At 43.5% G+C, this 13782-nt stretch overlaps 2 protein-coding genes across 2 annotated transcripts in view; one reads left to right on the top strand and one right to left on the bottom strand.

Annotated features, from left to right (window-relative positions):
• The window catches only part of XRCC4 (X-ray repair cross complementing 4), a 294092-nt gene that overhangs the window by 104847 nt on the left and 175463 nt on the right, over positions 1 to 13782 (bottom strand). The window lies entirely within an intron of this gene.
• Positions 5800 to 8507, top strand: LOC140119949 (germ cell nuclear acidic protein-like). The gene is made up of 8 exons (XM_072139387.1): positions 5800 to 5898; positions 6973 to 7065; positions 7191 to 7272; positions 7374 to 7416; positions 7500 to 7650; positions 7828 to 7957; positions 8044 to 8251; positions 8407 to 8507. Exons 1-8 carry the CDS (start codon positions 5830 to 5832, stop codon positions 8492 to 8494), a joined length of 864 nt encoding a protein of 287 aa, XP_071995488.1. The 5' UTR covers positions 5800 to 5829; the 3' UTR covers positions 8495 to 8507.

Below are 13782 nucleotides of genomic sequence, written 5' to 3'. Positions count from 1 at the left end.
GGACATGCGTGGCTGCCTGCTCCATTCATCTCAGGGAGCGACGAGGGGTTTAACAGAGGTATCTAGGACCCCATCGCAACCCTGTTCTTGTAATCTGTGACCTGTGAATATGGCCTAACTTGTTTGGTGGGAAAACCCCTTTAAAGAAGAAAACACACCCCATAGTTTGTTAGCCAGTTCCTCTAGAATGCAGTAATATCCAATAGGTGGTCACAAACTGCAGTAGGGGCGCACAGTGTGACTCGGAGGAAGGAGCATCTACTGGCTTTTGGAGGGTGGATTTCAGCTGCTATGTTGCATAATTGAAGGTCCCACACCCTGAGATAACATGCACCATGAATCTTTTGAAGTCTGGTGCATTATGTAAGTCATGGGAAGAGGTGTTCAGAGGCAGGGAGAGCCTGACTTCAGTGTTAAACTCTCCGCCTCCTTGACTTTACACTACCAATTTATATTTCACTTCAAAGTTTACTTTCTGGTGATGGAACCACACTGGGGCTATGAAAGAAACATCATCTGGAAGGTGTAAAGCTGTTAGACAACATACCGGTAGTTTATTAGGCCACTTTCTGATGACTAATTCCCACAAGATAGGTGGGCAGTAAAACCCTCCAAAAATTGAACCAATTTTGAAAACTAGACCCCTGAAGGAATAATATATTTGGGGGTTTTACATTGTTTTACTTATATTAGCTTTTTATGGGGGGGATGAAAAAAAATCTATTCTGTAATTGATTTTTTAATCTTTTTTACCAGGAGTATCTGCACATCTAGCACCCAATCATACATTTAGGAGGCTATGAGGTGATACAAGCAAAAGTAACAAAAAATAACGGAGTAATATCTAAAGTAAAAAGTTATCTTTATCATGTAAGCATTATTAAGGGATTACGATTTGAGAATTGTCTTTCAAGGGCAAACCCCTTTAATAATAGGAGATTGTTGCCTGTTTCCAGCTCTGTACATTAGGCTTATATCAGCTGATTACAGATAACTTGGGTGTCACCAATATCCAATGAATGTAATATCCTAAGGATAGGCCATAATTGTCACTTTTGGAAAACCCCTTAAAATACATATTATCAAAGTACAACGTTATGGATGGGATCCTATGTATAGATCTTTCCCTCCATCTGTCGGATCACAGTGACGTGTATGACAAATCTGAATGTACAGCTGTGTGATGTATTGCGTTAGGGAGGCTTAGCAGAAAAACATAACATGTCAGCACTTCCATAGTTTCCCATCAGCGCAGGACATGGGAATAATATATGACATCATACATGTAGACTGAAAATTCACACATTTTCCAGAGGTATTTATAGGAATAAAAAGCAGTGAAGTCAATTATCAATTTAAAAGGATTTCTAGCTCGGTAGAAAATTAGCACTTTCTCCATGTGTGGTATCATATCACAGGCTACTGTAGAGGCACATAGCTCTCCTCTAGGGATCCTTAACAACTACTAAAAGGAAATCTTCCCAAAAATCAAGCATAGATAAACCAGGGACACATACTGATAGATCCAGGCATCGTGTTTGTAGTAATCTTCTTATATTTGTTATCAATGACCTTCTTCTTTCTAAATTCCATTTTTAAAGTTATGTCAATGATCCTGAAGAGTTCTGGAAGATCTTACCAGAGCCCCATTGTGCTGCAGATTCACAGGCTGTTACACTGTCTCCCCTTCAGTTGCTCTTTCAGCACCTCCTTCTGCATGAAGTAATCTTACTGCAGCAGAAAAAGTTTCAGCACACAACGAGAGGGATAAGTTTAAGAGGGGGCACAGTGTAACAGCCTGTGAATCTACAGCACATCAGAACTTTGGGAGAGCGCCTAAGGGCTCAGGAGTGACATAGCTGACAGGGGAAGAATGAGAGATGGCGCTAGGAGATGGAAGAGTAGCAGCATTCTTGTTATTGCTGCAGAGCAAGAGCTTTGATGTGCTCTGCTAACACTCCAAAGCACTTCAGCCTAATTTGCATATTAGGCTGAACATACAATTTAAAGCTTTGGCATGGATGGAGCAGCTGAAAACCATCCCAAAAGAATGGGTGGCATGTGTGGGTATAACCGTACATAAGATAGCAGTTAGTTCAGATACAAAAATCATGATGATAGATTCCCTTTAAATTCAATGTTAGGCTAAATTCACACTGCTGTGAGCCCGCCGCACCGTAGTACGGCGGGCACACGGCAGCGCGGGGAGAGGAGGAGGAGGTGAGCGCAGCTCACCCCCGCCCCTCTCCATAGAAAGTAATGGCGCACGGCGCCGTAATACAGGGAAAGATCGGACATGTCCTATCTTTCCCCAGGCTATGGAGCGGTACGGTGCCGCACGTGTGCTGCACCGTACCGCTCCCGTACAGGGCCGTGAGCCCATAGAAGTGTATGGGGGACGTATATCGCCCGTATATACATCGGCCGTATATACGTCCCCCATACTGTAGTGTGAATGTAGCCTTACTGTGGAAGACAGGGGAAGTACTGCACTAAGGGATCTCTGCTGTCCATTCACTTTGGATAAAAATAACATGGACTGACACTAGATTCAAAAGGGAAAGGAAACTCCGGATGACTATTTGGTTGACCAACCAGTGCACCTACCTCCACCATAACTCATCAACGATTCTCTAGAGCAGTGGTTCTCAACCTTTCTAATGCTGTGACCCCGCAATACAGTTTCTCATGCTGTGGTGACCCCAAACCATGCAACTTACAGTAAAAACACAGTAAAATTGCGGCTCCGATGGCTTTAGGCGACCCCCGGTTTTGGTCGTTCGACCCCCGCTGGGGTCCCGACCCACAGGTTGAGAACCACTGCTCTAGAGATATGATACGTTCCAATCTTGGGACAACTCCTTTCAGGTAATTCCAATAGAAGTCAGAAAATTCTCACATTCATAAATGGAACTAAATAAAAATGGCCTCTGGTCAAGTAAACAGCTCTCATTCATGGCATGGAGGGCGGTCAATGTACCGAATAAATCACCCAGTCACTGTTTGTTTGTATGTACATAAATTTATTGTAAAAGCAAGATACACTTTTTGTGTGTTTTATGGAGCAAATAGCAATGTAGGAGTGAGTGTTAGTCCATATAACTAAACACTGTAAATCTAGTGAGATACAAGTCAGGGGTCACCATAACCAGAGGTCACCATACTGCATAGGATTCATCCACAACACTGCATCCCCATGGCTACATCTGTCCCTAACAGAAGCTAGTCCAGAAATCTGCTGGATAAATACTATTCCCTCATTCTCATCCGAACCTGAACGTGTGGATTTCTCATATAGAGCGGAGTGATGGATTGTCCTCATTACCATAAACCACTTAACTCAGTCATTTACAACATTCGTTCTAAAAGAGTTCTACAAAAATCAATTAAAGGATCTCCATGAATCGCCCACACACAATGCCACCGCTCAGCAGAAGACGGGATGATGGCAGATGTCTGCTACAATGAGAAATTCTGATATCCAAAATGTATCCTCCTCTGAATTGTGTCAGGTGCACGTGGTTTGACCTTTTCTACAAATAAATCTGCATTTTATAGTCATAACGTGAAGTAATTGCAATATTATTACTCGCAGTCCTCTGGTAACCCATGTATAGCACACACACTGAAGATACTATGTACAATCTCTGGAACTTTTCCTGCTCTATAACATGCAGCCTGCAGATAGGACACTATATACAATCTGCTCATCTCCTCCTGCTCTATAACATGCTGCCTGCAGATAGGACACTATGTACAATCTGTTCATCTCCTCCTGCTCTATAACATGCTGCCTGCAGATAGGACGCTATGTACACTCTGCTCAGCTCCTCCTGCTCTATAACATGCGGCCTGCAGATGGGACACTACGTACAATCTACTCAGCTCCTCCTGCTCTATATCATGCTGCCTGCAGATGGGACACTATGTACACTCTGCTCAGCGACTCCTGCTCTATAACATGCTGCCTGCAGATAGGACACTATGTACACTCTGCTCATCGACTCCTGCTCTATATCATGTTATCAGCAGATTGGGCATAGTGTCCTATCTCCAAAGCTCCTCCTGCTCTATATTATACGTATTACCTAAAGGAAGGGCACTACGTACAATCTTCTTAGCCGCTGTTGCTGAAAACAACGGAAAACCGATGGATACCATAAATGCTCCCGAAGTGGAATGCGGATTGGAAAAGCAGGGAGTCTCTATGAGTAGGTTCCCCTGGTTTATCACAATAGATTTTGATGGTGGATTTTCTTTAAAACTTCTTTTTGTAAAAGGTTCAGAAGCCGCACCTTTCTGACTACACACTAAAAAATCCCCCAGAAAGTGAAAAACTGACTCACTTCCTTGTGTATAAAACTAAAAATGTGAAGGGTGGTCCGTGATCAATGATATTGTTGTCACTCTGTACGTGGATGAGCTCCGGCCAACATGACTGTAGTGAATGGAGAGCTTCAAAAACAATCTGGCCCACGTACAGCAATGAGAGGAGCTGTCTGCTCCAGCCTGAGGGAAAACAAACAGCCTCTCAACACTACACATAGGTGTCCACGACGGCCAAACTAACACACAAGTGCCACGTGTTGTGTACAATAGCGTTGCGCTAATTATAATGTAAGTGACTGCTGTATGCATGCAGTTTAACTAGTGTGTATTATTTATTTTCTGCAACAGTGAAATGGGGAGCAGAGAATGGGGCACAACAAGAGGGGGAACAGAGAAGGGGCAACCACAATAAGATGAGTAGCAAAGCAAAGGGGCACAAAGAGGGGCTCACAACAAGAGGTGGAGCAGGGATTGGGCCACAATTAAGAGAAGGAGCAGAGAAGGGGGCCCATAATGATAGGGGAGCAGAGAAAGGGGGGCATAATGAGATGGGAGCAGGGAAGGAGACCACAATAAGAGAGAGAGCAGAAAAAGTAGCCACAATAAGAGGGGGGACTGCTCTAGGCCGTCCTCATGACATCACACACCATGTCTCTCTTTTCACTTTCCATCCTCACTGACAGAGACTGAGAGAGGAAGGGGAGGGAGAACTATGAGTAATAATTCTCTGGCTGCAGCTCCTCCTATTCATCAGAGCTCAGACATGTAAACAAAGAATCACAGAGAGTCTGCACACAGTACAAAAGTTAGAATGCTGAATCACTTGGTGAACATTCAGGGATTATCCACAAGGCAGTAAAGGAACATGGGCAACTTGTGTAAAACGCCTTTAAAGTTGAGTACTGTCACTGTCTGATGGCATCAGCCGTGTTTGACTCTAAATGTTATATAACTCGCTGATTTACCGGCATTGTATATATTGAACTACAGCACCTAAAAATTACATTTGTGACTTATATTATTTTTTTTTTGTCGCACAAACATATTCCAAAGTGCTCAAGGGAAATTATCATCTTTTACATAGACCAATGTTTCTCCAACATGTAGTCGATTGCAGGACCCCGTGCTACATGGAGTCCCGAAACTCTGCCAACTTCCTTCCCTTTCTTGTAATCTATTGCTTATAGCTTCTCTATTCCATCAATGTAATAATTTTTTTTATTTTTATAAATATTTACAAATATTAGTAAATACTTTAAGCATCTACTGAGTAAAAACGAAATAATATGTGAAACAAAGCAAGAAACAAGTCTTTATATATATATAATATTCCTGTGTGTATCAGAATCAGTTATATCGGAACCCATGTAGTCACAACTCACAATATCAGTGATGTCACACAAACCGCTATGTCAGAATGTGGAGAGACTATATACGTTCCAGTTCCGGTGTCATACACTGATAGTTAGTGGTGTGAGATTTTTGCTCCTTTATGCAAAAATGTCAAAAAGAAAGCGAAAACGTTTCGTTCGTGATTCCGATACCGATGATAGCGGCAGCGATGACCAGGTGAGTTGAGGTTTCTGTAAAATGTTTTTGGGGGTCATTTAATTTTATACACATAAATTATTAAAATATCCACATTTCTTGTATTAGAACAGCATGCTAAATATTCCAGTTTAAAAGTAGTGACCTGAGTCAATCCTATCCCTTATTATAGGGTCACCATAGGACAGTGATGGCGAACTTTTTGGAGACAGAGTGCCCAAGCTACAACCAAAACCCACTTATATGTCACAAAGTGCCAACATGACAATTTAAGCAGTAACTTATTGATCCCTGCTGTATCACAGGTTTTAATCGTATTGGTGTCCTGAGTTCACCAAACTAATAGAAAGATGGAGAAATTTGAATTGTGGCTTCCCTCCAGGGTCCCCTGAAGAACAAGAATAAGGGGACCCAGAGCAGGAGCTCAAATGGCAATCCATCTCTATCCACACCTTCTTGCTCCTCCTGTAGTCAGGGCAGCCAAATATGTAACTTGAAAATAGCGCTGAGCATGGCAAGTCCTGGGATGTATTGGACCACAGGAGAAAGCCTTGAGTCATATCAGGGAAACTCTTGGGGTGAAGGCCTGGGTGCCCACAGAAAGGGCTCTGAGTTCCACCTCTGGCACCCGTGCCATAGGTTCGCCACCACTGCCATAGGAGAATGTGGGGTCAACTCAGAAACTAATTCTGAAGTTCTCCATTCTCCTCTTTAAAATAATATATATTCACTATTAGCTTTACCTTATGGGTGTTTGATATAGCAGATCTCCATACAGTGTTACATTCAGTAGTAGGGCTCCGACATGAGAAGCAGTCAGTCATATATTAGTACCAATGTAAAAGAGTCTATGCCAACGGCCAGAAATATTCCAGATTAATATCAGTTCCCATATTGTGGGTTGACCCCTAGTAATGCCCCAAGCCATAAAATACTATGGTTACGGTTACTTCTACCATTGACTGTAGGGTCCTAAGTGGTCTATCCCAGGATCCTCTGCTGGGATATTTTCTAGCATTTCCCCAGGACAATGAGGAGACATTGAATTTGATAGTTGTGTTTGGGAAATTAAAGGTGCATTCATTTCCTCCATAGATTTTGGACAGAAAAAAGCTCCGCAGACTTTTCCGGCACTATACAGCGGACAGTAGTAGTAGCAGCAGCAGCAGCGATGAGTCTCTACATCAGGTAAGTGGGCGCATCTGTACTGTGTTATCTATGGCACTGAGCGGCTCTGTGCAGGATTTAATACACTTTTATTAAGTTTCTTTTCCTCGTTGTAATATAATGGCTCATATATTTCTTTATTCCAGTCTCATCCATCTACACCAAGGTATCCAAGGAGCCTTGGAGAGGAGGAAGGTGGCTCTGGTACCTACCAGCCACTCATAGAAGGTATCCGTCAGACTTCTGTACTATAGCAATATCTCTCTAATCATATGTAGGAAATATGTGATTAGGAAAACTAAGTTGTTGTTTTCTGTTGTACTTTGCAGATCTGAATTCTTCATGCTCAAGCCTTGGGTCATTGGAGGAAAGGTACAGTATATTCATATTCACCATGTTTGCTCTTGGAATATACTGAGTACTGATATGTGATCCTCAATTATATTTTGTTCCAGTTTCAGGATACAGGAGCGTCCCACCAATTACTGTTTCCTGACAGATCTCTCTTCTCCTCAATCTATATACGTGACAAACTTCCAGGAGAACAAGCAGGAGCTGGCAAGACTCCTCTATGATTTTTATAACCAAAACATCTTTAATAATAAGGTATAGAATATAATCTACACCTATCTACATGTTGGGATCTCCAGGCGGATATCTGGGTTTCATGCATGAAGGGTTAGATTAGAGATGCATAAAGGGTTAGAGGGGGTCGGGATGAGGGTCAGCAGAAGGAGTATATAAAGGTTGTATCTGTCATATTTATCTTCCCTTCTTTTGTAGCTTCCTGTAGATATGGAAATAACCTGGAGTAAAAGGTTTAAAACAACAGGCGCCCTCACCCGCTTCTATGGGAACGCGGACAATCCATTCGCCAAGATTGAATTGTCAGACAAAGTCTGTGACTCTGCAGGTAAGTTTCTTCTCATGTACAACTGATGCTCTGAAATGTTCCATGTGTCTGTAATACTGATGGTAAAATTCTCTCATTGTCTTTAGAACGGGTTCGAGACCTCTTGATACATGAGATGTGTCATGCTGCCACTTGGGTCATCGATAGACAACCAAATGCCGGCCATGGCTGGATCTGGCGGTATTATTGTAGGAAGGCAGAACAGCATCTCCCTAACCTACCACCGATTACCCAGTACCATTCCTTTAAGATCAACTACCCAGTGGTGTATGAATGCTCAGGGTGCCATGCCAGGTAAGATACAATCTGCGCCAGGAGTTAGATACTACCACTGCTTGCTGCACTGATGCCTAGAGACTGGTCCCCACAGTATTGTATAAGGGGGTGCTAAGATCATTCTGCACTGGTTTGTGATTGATCATTGATATAAGCTATTTCTATCTGTCTAGGGCCGGACGCTGGAAGGCCTCCATTGATACACAGAGGTTTGTGTGCAGCCACTGCTCTGGGGCTGTTATCCTAGTAAACTCCATCTGAAGACATCCAGAAGAGGTGCGGGATATAACATCTATATTGTCCCCCTCACCACCTTACCATCTCTCCTCCATCAGAAGACATCCAGAAGAGGTGCGGGATATAACATCTATATTGTCCCCCTCACCACCTTACCATCTCTCCTCCATCAGAAGACATCCAGAAGAGGTGCGGGATATAACATTTATATTGTCCCCCTCACCACCTTACCATCTCTCCTCCATCTGAAGACATCCAGAAGAGGTGCGGGATATAACATCTATATTGTCCCCCTCACCACCTTACCATCTCTCCTCCATCAGAAGACATCCAGAAGAGGTGCGGGATATAACATCTATATTGTCCCCCTCACCACCTTACCATCTCTCCTCCATCAGAAGACATCCAGAAGAGGTGCGGGATATAACATCTATATTGTCCCCCTCACCACCTTACCATCTCTCCTCCATCTGAAGACATCCAGAAGAGGTGTGGGATATAACATTTATATTGTCCCCCTCACCACCTTACCATCTCTCCTCCATCTGAAGACATCCAGAAGAGGTGCGGGATATAATAACATCTATATTGTCCCCCTCACCAGCTTACCATCTCTCCTCCATCTGAAGACATCCAGAAGAGGTGTGGAAAATAATAACATCTATATTGTCCCCTTCACCATCTAGGGCAGCACGGAGGCGCATGGAATTTGTATGTTCTCCCCGTGCTTGCGTGGGTTTCCTCCGGGTACTCCGGTTTCCTCCCACATTCCAAAAATATACATCTAGGTTAATTGACCATAATTAAAAAAAAAAATCTCCCCAAACTATTATCATTGTGTCATTGTGATTGTATAACAGGTGGGGGGGGGGGGGGGGTATTACAGCAATGGAAAAAGTGGCAAGATAAAATATAACTTTTACTAATGTATTTAAAAAGATGTTATATTAATTCACAAGTTAAGAGAGTGGTAATATCTATTAAGACACAGTGTCGGGGTTCAATCACACCATGTCCCAATGGACACATACAGGACCCCTTATCTATGGACGTTTTCGCAGAGACAGTGCTCAGCTATATCTCGGGGTGATCCCTAACAATACCAAATCACTGCTGCTACAGCCGAAAATGGGGATCAGAAGCCTCATGTTAATGAGGTAACATGTAGGAAGCACCTAAAAAGAGACTCAGAACATTCCCTTCCACATTGTCTACTTGTTATATAACTACATTCATCATTTTTATACGTTTTGTTAATTACACAAAAAATCATACCTCTAACACTGGAATTCCCATTTGCTATTTTTTTAATTAATCAGAATGATTGGAGTTCTTTGCCTTCTGATGAACTGAGCTATACAGGCCCTGCAAGTATCCCCTTAGCTATTCCCTATTGTAGTAAGCATTGAGTCTGATGCTATATTATCAGCATATTATGAGTTGTATAGGTGACAACCTTCTACCTCTTCATAAACATGGCTGTATCCAGAGTGCAAGTGACCAGGCCTTTCCATTACCGGCCTCCACTGAGATAACCGGAACACAGTATGGCACTAGTTGTTGTGTAAATCTTTGCTGCTAATGGTTGGGACAGTAATGTGCCACCAGTAACCACATATAGAACTAGAGAAGACAGTAGTATGATGGGAGCAGCTCTTCTTAGTTGATGCTGAAATTGTCTATAGTTGAAGGGGAGGATGGAATGGGGGACAAAAAAAGAGAGGGCATAAGAAGAGGGAGCGTGATACATGGGGGGGTAGGGAGCATGATACATGGGGGGGGGGGGTAGGGAGCATGATACATGGGGGGTAGGGAGCATGATACATGGGAGGGTAAGGCTCGTGCACACTAACATATGGGGGAAATGTATATGGCCGCTTATACATAGGGTCACCATAGGACAGTGAGGGCGAACTTTTTGGAGACAGAGTGCCCAAGCTACAACCAAAACCCCCTTATATGTCACAAAGTGTCAACATGACAATTTACAACAAAAATGAGGGGACGCCACAATTGAACGAACATAGCGAGCAAGAAGCGCTCCAAGCTCTTGAAGACCTACTACAGGAACAAATGATACAAGCACAAGGTAAGTTCCCCCAAACAATAATGCCGAGATCCACTTATTCTCCCCCCCTGTCTACCTGCCCATCGGTGGAAATTTTCACCCGATTGGTGGCAGAGGAACTTAAACAACTTCAAGGAAAGGTGGTCCATGACAACCTGACCAAGAAAGAACGAAAAGCTTTAAATGAACTACAAACCTGGGACGACGTCGTTTTTAAAGCGGTGGACAAGGGGGGGAATGTGGTAATTTGGCCGAAACTGAAATACGCAAAAGAGGTCTACAGACAACTGATTGACAAACAGACTTATTCTAAATTGTCTTACAACCCAATACATACATTTAATCGACAACTTATTTCCCTTCTGGACACTGCATTTGAAAACGAAGTGATCCCAAAGAAAGTTTTTAATGGATTAAAAGTGGATGATCCGAAAGTCCCGACCCTATATTTACTCCCTAAGATACATAAGGACCCCGTTGATCCTCCGGGACGCCCCATTGTCTCTGGGTTGGGTGGTATATGTGACCCCTGTTGCAAGTTCATTCATTTTTATCTAAAGCCATTAGTTGAATGTCTCCCTTCCTATGTACGGGACATCATGGACGTCTTGACTAGGATTAATGGGATTTCAATAGATCCAGACATGTGGTTGGTCACGGCTGATGTAGAGTCGCTGTATACGTGCATTGGCCACGAGGATGGCCTAAATGCCGTACAGTTCTTTTTGAATTCCAGTTCAATAGGACAACCTCTGGCCGATTTACTAATGGAACTCCTGACCTTTGTCCTGACACATAATTTTTTTGTCTTTAAAGACACATTTTATTTACAGCAACGCGGCACGGCCATGGGGGCGGCGTGCGCTCCGTCGTATGCCAACCTCTTCCTCGGTTTCTGGGAGAGGGGGCTTTTTGGCGACGACGGGGTGCAGCTGGCCCACCATGTGCAGTGCTGGCTGCGTTATATTGATGATGTTTTATTTATATGGCAGGGGACTGAAGATGACCTGGCTTGCTTCATGCAGCAACTAAACCGGAACAAATTTAACATCAAACTCACTTACAAATACAGCCGAACGGAGGTGGACTTCTTGGATATACAGATCAAGGTGGGTCCTGATGATATTCTGCAGACAGATATGTACAGGAAATCCACAGCAGTGAACTCGCTGTTGCACGCTTCATCTGCCCACCCTCCATCCACGATAAGGGCAATTCCAATTGGTCAATTTTTACGGGCCCGTCGTCTCTGCTCGTCAGAGACAGATTTTAGGCGGCAGTTCCGTGACTTAACAGACAGATTTAGGGATAGAGGATACAGCAATAGATGTATCAAAGAAGGATTCAATAGGGCAAGATGACAATCGAGATGCGACTTGTTGATACCGGGCTCTGCACAGAAACAGAAGAAATCGACTGAAGACAACTGTGTTCGATTTATTGCAACATACAATGAGAAGTGGCCAGAGATTAGATCGATTCTGGCAAAATACTGGCCAATACTGCGGAAGGCATCCAGAAGAGGTGTGGGATATAACATCTATATTGTCCCCCTCACCGGCTTACCATCTTCTCCTCCATCAGAAGACATCCAGAAGAGGTGCAGGATATAACATTTATATTGTCCCCCTCACCACCTTACCATCTCTCCTCCATCAGAAGACATCCAGAAGAGGTGCGGGATATAACATCTATATTGTCCCCCTCACCACCTTACCATCTCTCCTCCATCAGAAGACATCCAGAAGAGGTGCGGGATATAACATCTATATTGTCCCCCTCACCAGATTACCATCTCTCCTCCATCAGAAGACATCCAGAAGAGGTGTGGAATATAATAACATCTATATTGTCCTCCTCACCATCTAGGGCAGCACGGAGGCGCATGGAATTTGTATGTTCTCCCCGTGCTTGCGTGGGTTTCCTCCGGGTACTCCGGTTTCCTCCCACATTCCAAAAATATACATCTAGGTTAATTGACCATAATTAAAAAAAAAAATCTCCCCAAACTATTATCATTGTGTCATTGTGATTGTATAACAGGGGGGGGGGGGTATTACAGCAATGGAAAAAGTGGCAAGATAAAATATAACTTTTACTAATGTATTTAAAAAGATGTTATATTAATTCACAAGTTAAGAGAGTGGTAATATCTATTAAGACACAGTGTCGGGGTTCAATCACACCATGTCCCAATGGACACATACAGGACCCCTTATCTATGGACATTTTCGCAGAGACAGTGCTCAGCTATATCTCGGGGTGATCCCTAACAATACCAAGTCACTGCTGCTACAGCCGAAAATGGGGATCAGAAGCCTCACGTTAATGAGGAAACATGTAGGAAGCACCTAAAAAGAGACTCAGAACATTCCCTTCCACATTGTCTACTTGTTATATAACTACATTCATCATTTTTATACGTTTTGTTAAATACACAAATAATCATACCTCTAACACTGGAATTCTCATTTGCTATTTTTTTTATTAATCAGAATGATTGGAGTTCTTTGCCTTCTGATGAACTGAGCTATACAGGCCCTGCAAGTATCCCCTTAGCTATTCCCTATTGTAGTAAGCATTGAGTCTGATGCTATATTATCAGCATATTATGAGTAGTATAGGGGAAAACCCTCACCCTCTTCATATACATGGCTGTATCCAGAGTGCAAGTGACCAGGCCTTTCCATTACCGGCCTCCACTGAGATAACCGGGACACAGTATGGCACTAGTTGTTGTGTAAATCTTTGCTGCTAATGGTTGGGACAGTAATGTGCCACCAGTAACCACATATAGAACTAGAGAAGACAGTAGTATGATGGGAGCAGCTCTTCTTAGTTGATGCTGAATTTGTCTATAGTTTAAGGGGAGGATGGAATGGGGGACAAAAAAAGAGAGGGCATAAGAAGAGGGAGCGTGATACATGGGGGGGTAGGGAGCATGATACATGGGGGGGGGGGTAGGGAGCATGATACATGGGGGGTAGGGAGCATGATACATGGGAGGGTAAGGCTTGTGCACACTAATATATGGGGGAAATGTATATGGCCGCATAAACGTCCCCCATACTTGTCTATGGCGCCTGGGCTCGGTACGGTGAGATCTATCTTTTGGCCGTAGGCACGGCATGTGGCACTAGTCTCTATGGAGTGGGGAGGGACGAGCAGCGCTTGCTTCTCCTCTTCTCCAGCGCGTCTGACGTCTGCCCGCCCGGCAGTAGCCGTGTGGGCACATGTCTGTATG

The sequence above is a fragment of the Engystomops pustulosus genome, chromosome 1 (assembly GCF_040894005.1).
Source record: "Engystomops pustulosus chromosome 1, aEngPut4.maternal, whole genome shotgun sequence".
Lineage (NCBI taxonomy): Eukaryota > Metazoa > Chordata > Amphibia > Anura > Leptodactylidae > Engystomops > Engystomops pustulosus.
Note: the sequence above shows the minus strand (reverse complement) of the source record. Positions and strands in the feature narration are given on the sequence as shown.